Below are 20,066 nucleotides of genomic sequence, written 5' to 3' on the forward strand. Positions count from 1 at the left end.
AATTTGAGTGCTCTTTATATTCCAGTGTGGAATTGCACCCAATTTGTCAAGAATTTTTGGGTGCCAAACATCCTATTCTGGTTGGCTGCTGGTGACTGGTAGTGTTCCGGAGAGACTGGTATTAGGACAGCTTCTTTTCACATTATGTCAATGATTGGATGACAGAAATGATGTCTTTGTGACCTAGCTTACAGAAGGTACAAAGATAGGTGGAGGGGTAGGTAGTGTTGAGGAAGCAAGGAGTCTGCAGAAGGACTTAAGATAGATTTGGAGAATGGGAAAAGAAGTGGGAGATGGAATATATTATAGGGAAGTGCATTGTCATGCACTTTGGTAGAAGGAATAAAGGTGTAGACAATTTTCTAAAAAGGGAGAACATTCAAAAATCAGAAATGCAAAGGGACATGGGAGTCTTTATGCAGGATTCCCTCAAGGAGTCGATGGTAAGCAAAGCAACGTTAACATTCATTTTGAGAGGACTAGAATTTAAGAGCAAGGATATAATACTGAGGCTTTATAAGGGATTGGTCAGTCTGCACTTGGAGTACTGTGAGCAATTTTAGCCCCTTGGAGAGTCCAGGAGGATCATGAAAATGACTCTGGGAAGGAAATGTTTATTGTATGAGAAGCATTTGATGGCTCTAGGCCTGTACTTGCTGGAGTTTAGAAGAATGAGGTGGGATCTCACTGAAATCTATTGAATAGTGAAAAGCCTAGATAGAGTGGATGTGGAGAGGATGTTTCCTATAGTGGGTGAGCATAGGACCAGAGGTCATAGCTTCAGAACAGAGGGCGCCCATTTAGAACTGAAATGACAAGGAATTTCTTGAGTTGGATTTTAATGAAACTGTGGAATTCATTGCTACGAACGGTTGTGGAAGCCAGGTAACTGAGTACATTTAAAGCAGAGGTTGAAAGGTTCTTGAATAGTCATGGCATCAAAGGTTATGGGGAGAAGGTAGCAGAATGGAGATGAGAGGTATAATAAATCAGCCATGATGTAATAGTGGAGCAGCCGCGATGGGTTGAATAGCCTAATTCTGTACCAACGTCTTATACTTTATACTTTATTGTCGCCAAACAATTGATACTAGAACGTAAAATCATCACAGCGATATTTGATTCTGCGCTTCCTGCTCCTTGGAGTAGCATTATCCTTCAGGAGTTAAGTAGGTAGCAGCCATTTACACAAATGAAACTTGTTGTCATGAACTATTTCAAAATGGAAACTACAGCTGAACACGAGGAATTGTGCAGATGCTGGAAATTCAAGCAACACACATCAAAGTTGCTAGTGAATGCAGCAGGCCAGGCAGCATCTCTAGAAAGAAGTACGGTCACCGTTTCGGGCCGAGACCCTTCGTCAGGACTAACTGAAAGAAGAGATAGTAAGAGATTTGAAAGTGGGAGGGGGAGGGGTAGATCCAAATAGGAGAAAACAGGAGGGGGAGGGATGGAGCCAAGAGCTGGACAGGTGATTGGCAAAGGGGATATGAGAGGATCATGGGACAGGAGGCCCAGGGCGAAAGAAAAGGGGGAGAGGGGGAAACACCCAGAGGATGGGCAAGGAGTATAGTGAGAGGGACAGAGGGAGAAAAAGGAGAGAGAGAAAAAGAATGTGTGTATATAAATAAATAACGGATGGGGTACGAGGGGGAGGTGGGGCATTAGCGGAAGTTTGAGAAGTCAATATTCATGCCATCAGGTTGGAGGCTACCCAGACAGAATATAAGGTGTTGTTCCTCCAACCTGAATGTAGCTTCATCTTCACAGTAGAGGAGGCCGTGGATAGACATATCAGAATGGGAATGGGACGTGGAATTAAAAGGTGTGCTCACTGGGAGATCCTGCTTTCTCAGGCGGACAGAGCGTAGGTATTCAGCAAAACGATCTCCCAGTCTGTGTCGGGTCTCGCCAATATATAGAAGGCCACGTCGGGAGCACCGGACGCAGTACATCACCCCAGCCGACTCACAGGTGAAGTGTCGCCTCACCTGGAAGGACTGTCTGGGGCCTTGAATGGTGGTAAGGGAGGAAGTGTAAGGGCATGTGTAGCACTTGTTCCGCTTACACAGATAAGTGCCAGGAGGGAGATCAGTGGGGAAGTATGGGGGGGACAAATAGACAAGGGAGTCGCGTAGGGAGCGATCCCTGCGGAAAGCGGGGGGTGGGGGGGTGGGGGAGGGAAAGATGAGCTTAGTGGTGGGATCCCGTTGGAGGTGGCGGGAAGTTATGAAGAATAATATGTTGGACCCGGAGGCTGGTGGGGTGGTAGGTGAGGACGAGGGGAACCCTATTCCTAGTGGGGTGGCGGGAGGATGGAGTGAGAACTACAGCTGAAGTTAGTTTTGAAATTAAAAGGGTAGCTAACAGAAGTAAACAGTACAGCACTCAAAGCACAAATTACTGGCCCACGGCAGGAAGCCACTCAAGATATATGGTTTGTAAACTGAGGTAACCACGAAATATTATCATATCCAACAGTCAAATGTAAGATAATGGGTCTGTGTTAATTGGTCTATTTCAAACCAGGCATACTGTATCCGCCGGCTGGTGGCATAGTGGCATCAGCGCCGGACTTCGGAGCAAAGGCTCCCAAGTTCAAATCCAGCCGGAACACATCCATGCTGGGTTGAGCGTCGAGCTAGCAACTGGGCCTCGTAAAAATAAGAAAGCCTGCTAAAAAAAAAAACGGCATCATGACGGCGTCCCGATGACCCCACTTGGAGTTAAGGGCTTTCTTCTTCTTTCTTCATACTGTATCCTCGGCATCTTCACAATTGTGATAGAGATAAAGAAAGGTTCTATACCAGACTTTTCACATCAAACGTGGCCGTGGGAAAATTCACTCTGTCAATAAATAAGTAGGTAAGGTATTTCTGTACCAAGTGAGTTGTCTTCACAATGCTAACATTTGAATGTTGTGACTCTGGCCTTTGGAAGCCTTTTAGACCATAGATATGAACTACTTTGTCCCAAAAATGGTATTTGATAATCTTATTAAATAAGATGCTCTCCCACTATAAAAATCTAATTCGATGGAACCATTTGTCTATGGTCAAAATATTGATGTAAATGCTGCACCTGTAACTATTGAAATGGTATTTAATCACCTGCTATTACCTTTTGTTCTTAAGAGTTCAAAAAGAATAAACTGTGAATTCAGGGAGATTCCACTGAGAGATTCTCTCAGGAGAGAATGTATCTGCTTGTGGTGAGTTAAGACCTTCTACATCTAAGGCTGCGATTTCCATGAAGCTCATACAAAGTCGTACCGGTATTGTGGGAAGTAATATTAGAGGTTAGTTTGAAAGCATGTATAACATTTTTACACTTTCTAGTTGAAAATTTTCTTTATAGAAAGTACATCATCTGTTACATTTTCATTCTAAAATCTATATAAAGAAACTACTTTGTAAACATCAGTTTGTGAGGTCTACATATGGTTGTTACAGGCTTTGCACAAATACAAAAATAGAACACCATTATATCAAACACAAAAAAAAAATCTTAAATTCATAGATTCTAATTGCGCTGATATCTGAATAAACAAATTCTATGTACCCAACACTAATCCGATATTGGGCGATTTATACATGGGATTTAACAAGCTCAATTGACCCCAAATTCATTCATATGTTTGTGTTAAACATGGAAGATTATAACATATTCCCTCTGCTCTTGCTAATTCTCTTTGTGCTGTGCAGCGAGCGCTCCTTTATCAAGATCATCTCATGGTGCTGAATTTGTAAAGGTGTGATTAAACAGATCTCCTGCCCCTGAGCAAATGTTAAAAATATACACACCACTCAACCACAGCATTACCGCACTTGTTCAGACAAATAATGGTACTCCAAATGCTAGAAACTGCTATAAAATTTTATGCAGGAGAAAGAATATCCGTTAAGAGCATCAGACATAAAATGTCCCTCAGAGTGTCCAGTTTCCTCGGAGATCAGTACTTGCAAGTGGCAAGCACAATTTTAGGAAGAAGTTTTGAACTATTTTTCTTGAATATTTCCTGTTGTTTTTTAACTGAATAGGAATAAAAACTGCCTGAGAAAATGTCTGGTGTCTGTATTGCCTAGCTTTTCGCTGATCAACCTCTGCATTAATTTACATCGAGAGAACAAAAAAAAAAAAAAAAATCAGTTGCCACTATTAGATGTGGTAGCTTAAAATTTATTTTAACTGATTGTTGTTGTCCGTTGCAATACTAACATTAGCTAGATTCATACAGACAGGTACCTGTAAGTTTTAATTAATTCATGGAATCCACTTTTTCTTGTGTGACTGATTTGAAGTAACAATTATAAATGAAGCTTCAGGTTGGTTAACCACATTAATGCTTGATAACGGAAAATACAACTACTATGGTCCACTTTGTGAAGAGGTCAGGGCGTTTCTGTGTGGTCCATAGATTGAACAGTGTGGGTTCAGTCATATTCTCCAGAACGCTCCACTAACTGTCAAGTGACCACAGTGGCAATGACTTGTTCAGGTCCGATTTACTGCCTTTTGTAATCTACATGGCTGGTTTGAGATTTGATGTATTTTCCAGTTCGGGATCTCTTTCAAAGTTGTCCTCGACACCACTGCATTTTAATGACCTACAAGGACACGGGCACACATTTATAAAGGTTTCCAAGAGAATAACTCGTAAACTTGGTCTCCTGGTAATCATAACTGATACAGACTTCATGACTTGATGATAGTGTATAAGGCAGAATTGATAGAGACATCCACTCATTTGACCTCAAGACCCTAAGACACAGAAGCAGAATTAAGCCATTTGGTCCATCAAGTCTGCTCCGCTATTCCGTCAAGGTTGATTTCTTATCTCTCTCAACCCCATCCTCTGGCCTTCTCCCTGTAATCTTTGACGCTGTTCCAAATCAAGAATATGTCAACCTCTACTTTAACTATATTCAATGTCTTGGCATCCACAGCGGTTTATGGCAATGAATTTCATTACTCACTGGCTAAACAAGTTCCCCTTTATCACTGTTCTAAAAGGATATCCTTCTATTCTGAGGCTGTCCCCTCTGATTCTAGATTCCCCGCATCTACTCTATCTAGACCTTTCAATATTTGATAGGTTTCAAAGCGATTCCCTGCCCCCCCATTTTTCTAAACTCTTGCAAGTACAGGCTCAGAGCCATCAAACATGTTATCAGCCCACATCAAATACCTTTACACTGTCATTCCTAGGATCATTCTCGTGAACCACCTCTAGACCCTCTCCAATGCCCAATACTGCACACAATACTCCAAATGCAGTCTGACCAATGTCTCAGCATTACATCCTTGTTTTTATATTCTGGTCCTCGAAAAGAATGCTAACATTGCATTTGCCTTCCTTAGCACTGACTCAGGCATACAATGCCATTTTAAAAAATTTCATCTTCTGAGATTTCAATCACTGGTCACCACTTGCCTTTGTCCAATAAATACACTTCTTTTTTGCTCTTAAATAATCTCTATCTTCAGGTAAACTCTCCTAGCTATTGATGCAGCCAATTCTTGACCTCATCATTTTTCATGACCTCAATTCATTGAAATGTCTTGCTACTACCGCTTTCTCTTAAACTCCAATTCTTTCCAACTGCACTTTATTCACCTCTTAAAAAAGCACTTCTCTAAATCCTAATCAATATTACATTAGTGAACTTCTAATACCTATCCTTTTGCTTTCTAATCAACAGTAACTTTATATATTACTGGTTTGTCCTTTGACTTCAACCTTGGGTCCCATGTACTCAATAAAACCTCTAATCTTCCATTCATCTTATTCCCCCCAGTATGGCAAGAGGGGAAAAAAAACACGAGGGTATCCAGTATATTTCTGGTTTTGCCTCCACTCACATTTACCATTGGATCCCCTAAAAAACCCAAAGCATCCTGGTAAACAAAGGTGACTCTACTTCTCTTGATCCTTTCTCCACCAAAATCACACCATAAATTATACACCCTACCTCAACATGAATGCTTCTCTGGTTTCTTGATCTTCAGGGTAAAGATAAAGAAGAATAAAGAAGAATTGGAGAAACCAACAATAAACTCTAACCACTAATATTCCCAGATTAAGAGTGAAGCACAAATACTTGCTCAGACTTGCAGGGCTAGTTTCTGCAATTACATTTTATGCAATTATTTCCTTCAAAAATGCATTTTTTAAGATAACGTCACTAGTTCTGCTCCATTCATAAAATTTCCTAGCAGCTGCACTACACAAATTTATACTGTAATTTGACACAGTGGAGGTAGTAAAAGATGAAAATGTATCAAATTGTTAATAAAACTGCAAGAGACCTAACTTACGTCAATATCATCTTGTTTGATTGTTTCTGGATCTTCCCCCATCATGTTAGCTAGATGTCTCTTTCCAATATTGAACTCTTCAATTTGCTGCTTTATAAATTCTTCGGAATAATTCTCATGGAATGTAGCAGCCATACTCTTCTTCTGCAAAGAGTTGCTGCTGCAGAAAAATCGCACCAGCTGCAATAAAACAAGAAACACCATTATTCACAGACTTGCTGCTCCCGATAAGCATATTCCCTTTTCATGCATATGATTTTGATATCCATCCATTGCATTCACTTCATCAAAAATTACCTTTCCAGTCCTCTTGATATAATGACAATGCACAAGTGTCTACACAAAATAGCAGTGAACATTCTCATTCAAATGGTGTAAATAATACCTTCCATAATACAAGAAAAAATAAGTGCGTATGACCTGCCAATTTTTGTGGGCTTTATGTTTTTATTGTAGGTAAGTTTATATCCTTATCAATATGTGAAATTGCTGTGGAGGACTAGAATATTTAGTGTGCACCTTTGCCATCTGCTGTTGACAAGCACAACCAACTATAAACAAAAAATCCCTCTTCTTCTTTTTACTTCCTAAAATCCAGAAGTGCTTTTCTTTCTAGCGTAATGTGGAATAGATTGTGTGACATTAAGACATTTTTTATTCATTTTCAATGAACTATGGTTAATCTAATCTGAATTGTTTTAAATCAATTAATCTGTTAAATCCTTCAAGAGATTTTCCATAAAAGCAGTTACTAAAAAAAGTATGGTTTCTTAATTACAGAACAGGAGCAGAAAGTTTCAATGTTCACCATGGTCATGGCTGATGCACTATTCCATATCTACTATATTAAAGCGATCATGCCCGTTTCATAAACTTTGATGCCTGTGTCAAGAAATCAATCTTAGTTCTAGATGTCCTTCTCAATCATTTGAAAATCCGAGATCACTTGCTCTATTCTTTTCAGTAAGAGAATACATTCATCCACAATCCAGTTTGTCTGTCAGAATTTTGTGAATTTTATTGAAATCCTTTGTCATTTTTTGAACTCCACCAAACTCAGACCTAGTCATCGAATCTCCCCTTTTATGACAGCCCTGTCATCCCAAGAATCTGTCTGTGAATCCCCACTGCATTCCCTCTTTGACAAGTTTATCCTTGCTAGGACAGGATTGGTCTCATCACTCAACATACCAAATTGCAAAGAATACTAAAATTAAGATTTTATTATAAATTGGTTCATCAACACAACTACTCAATAGCAATGCAGAATCAACTCGGAATACAAAAATATAGAACATAGTGTAACACAGTACAAGCCTTTCGGCCCATGATGTTGTGCTGAATTTTTAACCTACTCCAAGATCAATCTAATGTTTCCGTCTCACATAGCACTTTATTTTTCTTTTGTCTATGTACATATCTAAGAGTCTCCTAAATGTCCCTAATGTACCTACCTCTACCACCTCCCTTGGCAGTGTGTTTCATGCACCCAGCAAGCACTCTGTGTAAAATAAAAATCTGACACCCCGCCCCCCCCCCCATGCCTTTTGCCTATCACCTTAAAATTAAGCCCTGTCGTATTAGCCATTTCCACTCTAGGAAAAAGGTGCCAGCTGTGCACTCGACCTACGCTCATCTTCTTACACACTTCTCATCCCATTGGTCCGAAGGGAAAGCCTTTGCTCGCTCAATCTTTCCTCATAAGACATGCTCTCGAATCCGGGCATCGTAGCTCTTGAACTCAATTCCCCGACTGATGAAGGCCAACAATCACATATGTCTTCTTAACAGCCCTATCAGATTGTGCAGGACAACAACCTTCTAATCTATCCACAACACTACCACCCTTGGTGGCATTTGCAAAGATACTAACCTACCCTTCTACTTCCACATTTATAAAAATCACTTGGACCAGGGGTCCCAGACAGATCCCTGTGGAACATCGCTGGTTACCAAACTACAGGCACCTACTACCACCCTCAACCTTCTGTAGGCAAGACAATTCTGAATCCATGCAACCAAGTTTCCAGGATCCCATGCCACCTGGCTTTCTGAATGAGCCTACCATATGAAACTCTGTTCAGCACCTTACTAAAATCTATATTCACCACATTCACTGCTCAACCTTCATCAGGGCAGCATGGTAGCACTGAGGTTAACGTAATGCTATTCAACCACCAACAACCCATTTCAAGTCCGCCCCGTCTGTCAGGAGTTTGTACGTTCTCATTGTGACTGTGTGGGTTCCCTGAGTGCTCCAGCTTAAAGATATATAAGTTAGTGGGCTACTTGGTTACATGGCTGTAATTGGGTGGTGCAGACTTGTTGGGCCAGAAGGACCTGTGATTGTGCTGTAACTCTAAATTTAAAAAAAAATTATTTTGTGACTTCCTCGAAAAATTCAATCAGGCTCATAAGGCCCCTCACAAAGCCATGCTGACCATCCCTAATCAAACTATGCTTCACCAAATGCTGATAAATCCTGTTTCTAAGAATCCTCTCTAATAGCTTGTCCATCACAAACGTAAACCTCACTGGTCTATAATTCCCAGGATTATCTCTATTACCTTTCTTGAACAAGGGACTAACATTTGCCACCTTCCTACCTTCTGGTATTTCTCCTATGGCCAGAGAAGACACAAAGATGATTGCTAAAGGCATAGCAATCTCTTCCATCTATTCCCTTATAACCTGGGTTATATCCTATACAGCCCTGGGGACTTACTTAATTCAATGTTTTTCAAAAGTTCTTGTACATCCTTTTTCTTAACCTCAACATGTTCCAATGTATTCTACTCTGTCCTCATATTCAAGAAGGTCCCTATCAGCAGGACCTTCCCAACTTTCTCTGAATCTTGGCATGTTTCCTGTTCAGTTCGACCCTCACTCCAGTCATCCTCCTGTTCTTCTCATACATGTAGAATGCCTTGAGGTTTTCTTTAATTCTACTTGCCATGGCCTAATGTCCCTTCTAGCTTTCCTCAGTCCCTTCTTAAGCTCCTCTCTGGCTACCTTGTAATTCTCAACAGTACTGTCTGATCCTTGCTTTCTAAACTTTTAAGTATGTTTCTTTATTCCTCTTGACTGGATGTTTTGTCAACCATGATTCCTTCATTCTGTCACGCTGGGTCAAGAGGACAGACCTATTCAATGTCCCATGCAAGTGCTCCCAAAACAACCTCCAGATTTTCGTTAAGCACTTCCCTGAGTACATCAGATCCCAATTTACACTCTCAAGTTCCTGTCTAGTATCATAATTTATGACTCACAATTAAACACTTTTCTGTACCATCTGCTCCTATCCCTGTCCAAGGCTATGGTGAAGGTCATGGAGTGATGGTCACTGTCTCCAAAATGCTCACCCACCAAGAGATCTGTTACTACAGTGCTATACTCAGTACAGCCTCTCTTGTCATTGGTTTGTCCGTAGTGTATCCAGGAAGGATTCCTGATAATATAACAAGTTCTGCCCCATTTGAATCTTTTGCTCTAAGAATATTAGGGAAGTTGAGGTCACTCATGATCAACATCCTGTCACTTTTACACCTTCCCAAAAGTTTCTGTGCTGTACTTTTCTGAGTCTTTCTATCCTCCCTTTCTGCAACTGTGATACTATTCCTGATTAGCAATGACACTATCTCGTCTCTTTTACACCTCTGTTTCATTTGAAACAGACACTGCTGCCCTTGAATCAGAATGAGAGTTAATATCACTCACATATGTTGTGAAATTTGCAGTTGCGCAGCAGCACACTGCAAAACACAACAATAAAAAACTATCAATTACAACAAGAAAGATACAGAAAAATTAAATGAGTAGTGCAAAAAAAGGTGAGGTAGCATTCATAGATTCATCATCAATTCAGAGATCAAATGCAGAGGGGAAGAAGCTGTTCCTGAAACAGTGAGTGTGTGTCTTCAGGCTCCTGTAGCTCCTCCATAATGGCAGCAATCAGAAGAGGGCACAGCTTGGGTGATGGGACTCCTAATAATGGATGCCTCCCTTTCTGAGGCATCTTCATTTAAAGGTGTTTTCGATGCTGGGAATGCTTGTGTCCATGATGGAGCTGGCTGGGGTTGCAGCTTTTTACGGCTTTTTCCGATTCTGTGCAGCAGCCTTTCCAAACCAGATGGTGATACAACCAGTTCGAATTTCTATATAGAAATTCACAGTGACTGGTGACATACCATGTCTCTTGCAACTCCTAATGATATACAGCCATTGAAATAAAGCCTTCTTTGCAATTGCATCAGTATGTTGGGCCCAGGATAGATCTTCAGAGATGTTGACACCAAGCAACTTGAAACTGCTCACCCTTTCCACTGCTGACCCCTCGACGAGGACTAGTGCGTGTTCCGTTGACTTCCCCTTCTTGAAGTCCACAATCAATAAGGATATCAAAGAGGTAGTCGCGAGAGACAGAAGAGCGGTTACAGGATTGCTTGGAGTCGGTACACCGGGCTATATTCAAGGACTTGTTAGAGGAACTGAGCGAATACATCTCAGTTGTCAAAGACATCATAAAATCAGATGCAGACGAGTGTTCCCTCCACCCCCCACAAAATCACTCAGAGTATTCTGCAATCAGAAGCCCAAGATAAATAATGAGATCTGCAATCTGCTGAGTGCTAGATCAGTGGCATTCAGCTCTAGCAACCAAGTGAGATACAAGAGATCCAAGTACGATCTCCAGAAAGCTATCTCACATGTGAGGTGGCAATTCCAGACCAAATGTGAATCACTGAAGGATGCTCAACTGCTGAGGCAGGGCTTGAATGCTATTACCTCTTACAAAGTGAAACCATGCAACATAGGTGATGACAAAGCTTAATTCCCAGATGAGCTCAATACTTCTATGCTTATTTTGACTGTCAAAACATGGAGGAAACTTCTCAAACTCCCACAACCCCCGATGACCCTCTGATTTCAGTCTCTGAGGCCAATGTGAGAGTATCCTTCAGGAGGGTGAACCCACAGAAAGCATCCGGCCAGAGTGGGCACCTGGTTGAGTAATAAAGACCTGTGCTGATCAACTGGCTGGAGTGTTTACCAATATCTGTAACCTCTCGCTTTGGTAGTATGAGGTAACCATCTGCTTCAAGCAGGCTTCAATTATACCGATGCCTAAGAATGTGGTAGCCTGCCTCAATAACTGTTGTCCACTAGCATATTATCTGCTGTGATGAAGTGCTTTTGAGAGGTTGGTGATGAAACATTAACTCCTGCCTGAGAAATGACTTCGATCTGCTCCAATTTTCCTGCCATCACCAGCAGCTGCCATTTCATTGGCTCCTCACTCAACCCCAGAACATCTGAACAGCGAAAATACATAGATCAGGACGCTCTTCATCAACTACAGCTTGGCATTCAATACCATGATCTGCTCAAAACTAACCAATAAGTTTCAAGACCTTGGCCTTGTGCAATTGGATCCTTGATTTCCTCACTTGCAGATCCCCAGTCAGTCTGGATTGCCAAAAGAATCTCCCGCACAATCTCCATCGGACAGGAGCACCGTAAGTCTGCATGCTTAGTCCCCTGCTTTACTTGCTTTACACTTATGACTGTGAGGCGACATACAGCTCCAATGGCATATTTAAGTTTGCTAATGACACCACTGCTGTTGGTCGAATCAAAGGTGGGGAAGAATCAGCATGTAGGACGGAAATTGAAAATCTGGCTGAGTGGTGCCACAACAACCTCTTACTCATTGTCAGCAAGACCAAGGAAGTGATTATTGACTTCAGGAGGAAAACAGAGGTCCATGAGCCAGTCCTCATCAGGGATCAGAGGTGGAGAGGGTCAGCAACTTTAAGTTTTTTCATTTCAGAGGATCTGTCCTGGGTCCAGCACATATGCACCATATGAAGAAAACAAGGCAGAACCTCTATTTCTTTATAAGTTTGCGACATATGTGACATGACATCTAAAACTTTGACAAACTTCAATAGATGTGTGGTGGAAAGTATGTTGGCTGGTTGCATCATGGCTTGGTCTAGAAATGCCAATCCAATGCCTTTGAACGGAAAATCCTCCAAAAAGTATTGGATATGGCCCAGTTAACACGGGCAGGGCCCTCCCCACCATTGGGGTCATCTACATGGTGTGCTGTCGCAGAAAAGCAGCACCCATCATCAAAGATACCCACCATCTAGGCAATGCTCTCTTCTTGCTGCCATCAGGAAGAAGGGAGTCGAGCCTCAGGGCCTACACCACCAGGTCCAGGACAGTTATTAATCCCGACTCATCAGGCTCTTGAACCAGAGGGGATAACTTCAACTTGCCCAATCACTGAACTACTCCCACAACCCATGGACTCATTTTCAAGGACTCTTCATCTCATGCTCTCGATATTTATTGCTTGCTTATTTATTTATTCTTTTGTATTTTCACATTTTATTGTCTTTTACACGTTGGTTGTTTGTCCAATTGTGTTTTGTTGATTTACAGTGTACACCCACAGGAAAATGAATCGCAGCGTTACATATAGGTGACATGCATGTATTTTGATAATAAATTTACTTTCAACTTTGGTCTTACTGATGTTGAGTGCAAAGTTGTTGTGACATCAACCAGCTGATCAATCTCGCTCTTGCATGTTGTGTCACCATCTGAAATTCTGGCAACAGTAATTATGTCATCAGCTAATTTAAAGATGGCATTGACATTTTCCTGATGGGAGTAGAGGGAGTAGAGCAGTGGGCTAAGCACACATCCTTGAAGTAAGGGTATGTGTGTAGATTATCGGCGAGGAGATGTTGATCGAAGGCCAGCTGGAGAGCCAGTGAGATTGCATCCACCATAGACTTATTGCAGCAATGAGGAAGGACCTGGACCCACTGCAGTTTGCCTAGGCAGGAGTTGATTCTGACTGTGAACAACCTCTCAAAGTACTGCATCACAGTAGGTGTGAGTTCCACGTACCAATCCAGGCTTTAAGTTCATCACCCTTGTTCATGATACTTCACATTAAAGTAGACACAGTTTAACCTGTCCAACTGATTGCATTTATGCCTGTCCATTCTCGCAGTCTCTATAAATGTTGCCTCTATCTTTACACTAACTGCTCCATCCTCTGACTATCGCTTTGTGAACCCAGCTCCATGCCAATCTAGTTTAAACCCTCCCCAACAGCTCTAGCAAACCTGCCCGCAGGCATATTAGTCCCCAAGTTCAGGTGCAACCCAACTTCTTTTTTATATATAGATGACATACCGTCCCCAGACGAGATTCCAATGATCCACAAATCTGAAAAAGGTGACACATAATCAGGTGTATACAAACTTACATCTATTATTACCATGAATGTTTTTTACTCTGTAATCTTCATGGAAGCAAAGAATTCAACTGCACTATGATGTACATGTCATTAAACTAAGCTGAATCTAAAGCACTTTCAGAACCTCTTATTTCTAAAACATTACTATTCATTCAACCAACTTTTCTTTAATTTTTGTTACATGGGCTTCTTTTCTCGGTGATCCTACTTCACATTCATACAGCTATTATTTTCACTTTTTTTGAGTTCCACTGACAGATAACATAAACAAATAAGCTATACTTTTATTCTTCAAAGATAATAAACTATTCCTTTTGACATACAGGAAGACAACAACCAACTTGCACATGTCAAGAGCCAGAAATTAATGCATGATTAATCTATTTTAGTGACTTCGCAAATCCTTACTCTTGCTTTGGAAATACCGTGGCGGGATATTTTAAGAGGGTGGATAGACCGAGATATAATAGTTGTTCAAAAAAGACAATACTTAACAGTACACCAGCACTTCTGCATTATTCCGAAGTATCAGCGTGCTGGGGCTGTAACTCTTCTGACCCACAGGAGACTGTACCGGACCTGAGTCGATGTAGGATCGCGTGATGTTGCAAAGCACAAAGCGCTAGTGGAACTCAGCGGGTCAGGTAGCATCTACGGAGGGAAATGCATCGTCGACCCTTCAGGTCGAGACCCTTCATCTGGACTACTGCTGCTGAAGCCGGGTGTGATTTGGTGGATGATATGAGGGCGAGGACTCCAGCACAAGGCCTCAAAACATTTCTCTCTCTTTAACATCTAATACGCGTTCCACAGCCATAAAAAGAAAAAATATCATACAGTAAAAGCCAGCACTCACAAATGCCGTCCTGCCAGCAATGGGCACAGTCTGCATCACCGTACATCCACGACATCGCCGCAACAAGCCACTCAGTCTTCCACTGCACGCCGCCATTTTTGCGGCCACACTGACAGTACTGCGCACGCGTAACAGGTAACCTTTCACCCACAAACACACTCCGAAAAATAAAATCAAAATAAAGTAAAATACACGAATACAACAAATGGTATAAAATTTAATTTGTAATTTGTCTTAGTGAACCAATGCGATGAATCGAAGATCGCGAGTAGCGTATGGATTGACAAATACTGGAGCGATACGTGATGCGCATGCGTTCTTTACAAACCCGCCTTCCCAGCCGCAGGGGTAACCATAGTGATGGGCGCCGGGCCGGGCGGGGGTATGTCTGTCGTGCACGAACTAGCGGTGGTTAGAACTGATTAGTATCGCTATTGCTGTGCTGCAATTCGCAGCACTGATTTTCCTTTTACATAGGTCATTCTTCAGGATCGTTGATGACTTACAGTATTTCCAGTTTTGACAAAGGGTTGCAGATTCGAAGAACGACTCGTTAGCTATTTTTCTCTGTTTCAGATTTCCAGCAACAGCCTTTTAAAAAAAATAATTCGTACTCCTTCCAAGGTGGCCGATGGCTCTGGGGAAACTAGTATGTTCGCTGGTGTGAAACCCACAGAATGTGCACTGCATGGGTAGGGAGAACTTGAGGCGATGAGCAAGTGGATTATTTGGGAGATGCTGTGCACTTTTTGATATTTATGCTGCGATTTTTTTTGTGTTAGCCACATATAGAAAGTAGAGTCATAGAGCAATACAGCGTGGAAACAGCCCTTTGACCCATCTGGCCCCTACCAACCACAGCATCTTCCCTGCTAGACTCAGTCGATACATTCAGCCCATAACCCTCTAAGCCTTTCCCTCAATATACCTAACGAAATGCCTTTTAATTGTTGTGTTTATACCAGTTTTGACTACTTCCTCTGACAACTTATTCCAGGTACTCACTACTCTCTGTGTAAGGAAGATACACAGGTAACTGTGTAATTCTCAAGTTTTTTTAAATCTCTCAATCTCTGCCTTCTAGTTCTGGACTCTCCATTCCTGGGGAAATGGCTATGACTATTCACATTATCTGCATTGCTCAAAATATTCTAAACTTATATGATGTCAATTTTTATTTTTCTGAGCTCCAAGATATAAAAATCCAGTGTAGCCATTCTCTCCCTTTACCACAAGCTGTATAGTCCAGGCTGCATCCTCATAAGTTTGTCATGTACTGTACATTGGCATGTGCATGAAGAACAAGACCCAGCACTGATCCCTGATGTACCTTACCAGTCACAGGCCTTCAGTCAGACTAATCAAGAACTGATCAACCACTGCTTTAAATATACTCAGTGACTTGCCTCCACAGCTGCCCATGGCAATAAATTTAACAAGTTCACCAGCCTCTGGTGAAAGAAATTCCTCCTCATTGCTATTCTAAATGGATATCTCATTATTCTGAGGCTGTGCCTTCTGGTTCTAGACCCACCCACTTTAGGAAACATCCTCTCCACATCCACTCTATCTAGGCCTTTCAATATTCAATAGGTTTAATGAGATTGGCCCTCATTCTTCTAAGCTCCAGCGAGTACAGGCCCAGACATAAAATGTTTCTCATACATTAACTCTTTCATTCCCAGAATCATCCTTGTAAATCTCCTCTGGACCATCTCCTGCTCTTCTTGAAATGTATGCTAAAATTGCATTTGCCTTCCTTACCAGCAACCCAACCTGCAAGCTAGTCTTCAGGGAATCCTGCAACAAAGACTCCTAAATCGCTTTGCACCATTGATTTTTGAATTTTCTCCCTGGTTAGAAAGTAGTCTATGACTCTGTTCCTTCTACGAAAGTGCATGATCATACACTTCCCTGCACTATATCATATCTGCCACTTCTTTGCTTATTCTCCAAATCTGTCTAAGTCCTGCAGATTCCCTGCTTCCTCAACATTACCCGCCCCTCCACCTGTCTTTATATCATCTGCAAACTTGGCACAAAACCATCAGTTCTGTCATCCAAATTGTTTACCCCACGAGTCTCTGACTGTAAACCCGAATAGGTCTCCTGTATTCTTACTCTTCGCCTCCTGCTGGTCTTCTATCCATGGTAGTATATTTCCTGTAATGCCATGGGCTGTTCTGTTGTGAAGCAGTGTCATGTGTGGCACCTTGTCAAAGGCCGCCTGAAAATCCAAATAAACAACATCCACTGTCTCTCTTTTGTCTATCCTTGTTATTTCCTCAAAGAATTCCAACAGATTTGTCAGGCAAAATTTCTCCTGAAGGAAACCATGCTGATTTTGGTCTACTTTATCATGTTCCTCCAAGTACCTTGAAACCTCATCCTTAATAGTGGACTCCAACATCTTCCTAACCACTGAAGTCAGGCAAACTAGCCTATAACTTCCTTTCTTAAACCTCCCTCCCTTCTTAAAGAGTAAATGACATGCGCAATATTCCAATCCTCTGGAACCATCCCAGAGTCTAGTGATTCTTGAAAGATCATTTCTAATACCTCCACAATCTTTTCAGCTACCTCTTTCAGAACCCTGGGGTGTAGTCCATCTGGTCTTGGTGACTTACCTACGTTCAGACCTTTCAGCTTCCCAAGCACCTCTTTTGTAGTAGCAACTACACTCACTTATGCTCTCTGACACTCATGATTTCTGGCATACTGTTAGCATCGTCCACAGTGAAGACTGATTAAGTTATACTTATCAAGTTTGTCTACAATTTCTTTGTCCCCCCACTGCTACCTCTCCAGTGTCATTTTCCAGCAGTCTGATATCCACTCTAACCTCTCTTTTACTCTTTATACCGTATATCTGAAAAAACTTTTGGTATCCTCTTTTATATTATTGGCTAGCCTACCTTCATACTTCATCTTTTCTCTCCTTCTGGCTTTGTTTTTTTTGTATCGCTTTCTGTTGGTTTTTAAAAGCTTCCCAATCTTCTAACTTTCCCCAAATTTTTTTGCTATATTATCCTGTATGCTCTCTCTTTTGATTTAGGCTGTCTTTGACTTTGCCTGTTAGTCACCATTGCCTCATCCTTCCTTTAGAATACTTCTACATCTTTGGGATGTATCTATCCTACACCTTCTGAGTTGCCTCCAGGAACTCCAGCCATTGCTGTACTGCTATTATCCCTGCTGGTGTCTCCTTTCAATCAATTTTAGCCAGCTCCTCTCATGCATCAGTAATTCCCTTTACTCCACTGTAATACTGATACACTTGACTTTTATCTTCTGCCTCTCAAACTGCAGGGAGAATTCTATCATATTATGATCACTGTCTTCTGATGGTTTCTTTACCTTAAGCTCCCTAATCAAATCTGGTTCACTGCACAACACCTGATTGAGAATTGCCTTTCCCCTAGTGGGCTCAACTACAAGCTGGTCTAAAAAGCCATCATAGAAACATAGAAAACATACAGTACAAAACAGGCCCTTTGGCCCACAAAGCTGTGCCGCACATGTCGCTACCTTAGAACTACCTAAGCTTTACCCATAGCCTTTTATTTTTCTAAGCTCCATGTAGCCATCCAGGAGTCTCTTAAAAGACCCTACCGTTTCCGCTTCCACCACTGCTGCCAGCAGCCCATTCCACGCACTCACCACTCTCTATGTAAAAAACTTACCCCTGACATCTCCTCTGTACCTACCTCCAAGTGCCTTAAAACTATGTCCTCTCATGCTAGCCATTTCAGCCCTGGGGGAAAAAGCCTCTGGCTATCCACACAATCAATGCCTCTCATTATCTTGTACACCTCTATCAAGTCACCTTTCATCCTCCGTCGCTCCAAGGAGAAAAGGCCGAGTTCACTCAACCTATTCTCATAAGGCATGCTCCCCAATCCAGGTAACATCCTTGTAAATCTCCACTGCAGCCTTGCTATGGTTTCCACGTCCTTCCTATAGTGAGGCGACCAGAATTGAGTGCAGTACTCTAAGTTGGGTCTGACCAGGGTCCTATATAGCTGCAACATTACCTCTCGGCTCGTAAACTCAATCCCACGATTGATGAAGGCCAATGCACTGTATGCCTTCTTAACCACAGAATCAACCTGTGTAGCAGCTTTGAGTGTCCTATGGACTCAGACCCCAAGATTCCTCTGATCCTCCACACTGCCAAGAGTTCTTACCATTAATACTATCATGTAGGCATTCTACAAATTTCATCTCTTGGGATCCAGCACCAAATTGATTTTCCCAATCTGCCTGAATATTGAACTCTCCCTTCACTATCATGCCATTGCCCTTTTAGCTTGCCTTTTCTACCTCCCATTGTAATTTATATCCCACATCCTGACTACTGTTTGGAGGCTCGTAAATAACTCGCAAAAGCGTCTTTTTACCCTTTCTACCCACAAGGATTCTGCACCTTCTGATCCTTTGTCACCTCTTTCTAAGGTTTTGATTTCATTTTACTTTGCCAGAGCCACCTGTATCCATTGATGTTTAACTCCCAACTATGATCTTCTTTCAGCCATAACTCAGTGATGCCCACAACTTCATACCTGCCAATCTAACTGCGTTACAAGATCTCCTACTTTTTTCCATGTACTGTGTGCATTCAAATACAATACCTTCAATCCTGTTTTCATCACCCTTTTCAATTTTGCTCCTATGTTACACTCCAAATCACCCCACTGACCGCAATTTTGCCCTATCATCTGCCTGTCCTTCCTCACAATCTCACTACACAATGCATCGACTTGTGATAGTTTCCCCTGGAAGAGACTGCTGGAAGATTATTCTGTAGTCAATGCAATTAGATTTGACTCCATTTAAAGATTGTCATGCTAATGTTCCTCGCTTTTCTTCCATGTCCCAGATCTGGGAGATGAAGTAGTAGGTTTGTGACTAGGGGTTGGAACCTAAGCAAGAATATCATGTGGTCTTGATCCTGTTTTTTTCTCATTTTGGCTTCTTGTCATTTGGACGGGATAATTTACTGTGGATGGAATCAAAGGCACTTTGAAGAGATCCTCATCTGGGCTTTGTTCTTGAACGAAGCACAGATGAGGATCTCTTCAAAGTGTTCTTTTTAGTAGATACTGTCTCCTCATCTTTTACATGTTTTTCTCTCTTCTTAGCTTTCAGAAGCATGAGCTCTTGGGTGTTTTGATTGTGCATGATTTTAGTAGAGCAATACAATAAGCTGCTCCTTTGGTAAAGCTGTTCAAAGTTCAAAGTAAATTTTATCATCAAAGTGCATACTGTATATGTCACCAAGTATGACTCCTGAGATTCATTTTCTTGCAGGCATTCACAGTAGAACAAAGAAGTACAATAGAATTAATGAGAAACTAGACACAATAAATGACAAATTGTGCAAATACAAAAAGAAGCAAGTAATGATGATAATAAATAAATAATATTGAGAACATAAGTTATAGAGACCTTGAAAGTGAGTTCATAGGTTGTGTTCAATGAACAATTCAGTGTTGTGATGAGTGAGTATGTCTACACTGGTTCAGTAGCCTGATGTTTGAAGGGTAATAACTGTTTCTGAATCTGGTGGTATGGGACTTGAGGCTCCTGTACCTCCTTCCAGATGTCAGC

At 41.6% G+C, this 20,066-nt stretch overlaps 1 protein-coding gene across 2 annotated transcripts in view; it reads right to left on the reverse strand.

Annotated features, from left to right (window-relative positions):
* Positions 1 to 14,559, reverse strand: part of mrps9 (mitochondrial ribosomal protein S9) — a 61,581-nt gene extending 47,022 nt beyond the window's left edge. The window contains exons 1-3 of one of the 2 annotated variants that reach the window (XM_072263218.1): positions 14,457 to 14,559; positions 13,537 to 13,569; positions 6,322 to 6,501 (exon numbers count right to left, since the gene is read on the reverse strand). In XM_072263218.1, coding sequence (XP_072119319.1) covers positions 6,322 to 6,501; positions 13,537 to 13,569; positions 14,457 to 14,552 — 309 coding nt within the window. In that variant the 5' untranslated portion in view covers positions 14,553 to 14,559. The remainder of the gene's footprint in view (positions 1 to 6,321; positions 6,502 to 13,536; positions 13,570 to 14,456) is intronic. The other variant, XM_072263219.1, reaches the window with a different exon arrangement.
* Positions 14,560 to 20,066: the final 5,507 nt, after the last annotated feature.

This window comes from Mobula birostris, chromosome 7, assembly GCF_030028105.1.
Source record: "Mobula birostris isolate sMobBir1 chromosome 7, sMobBir1.hap1, whole genome shotgun sequence".
Taxonomy (NCBI): domain Eukaryota; kingdom Metazoa; phylum Chordata; class Chondrichthyes; order Myliobatiformes; family Myliobatidae; genus Mobula; species Mobula birostris.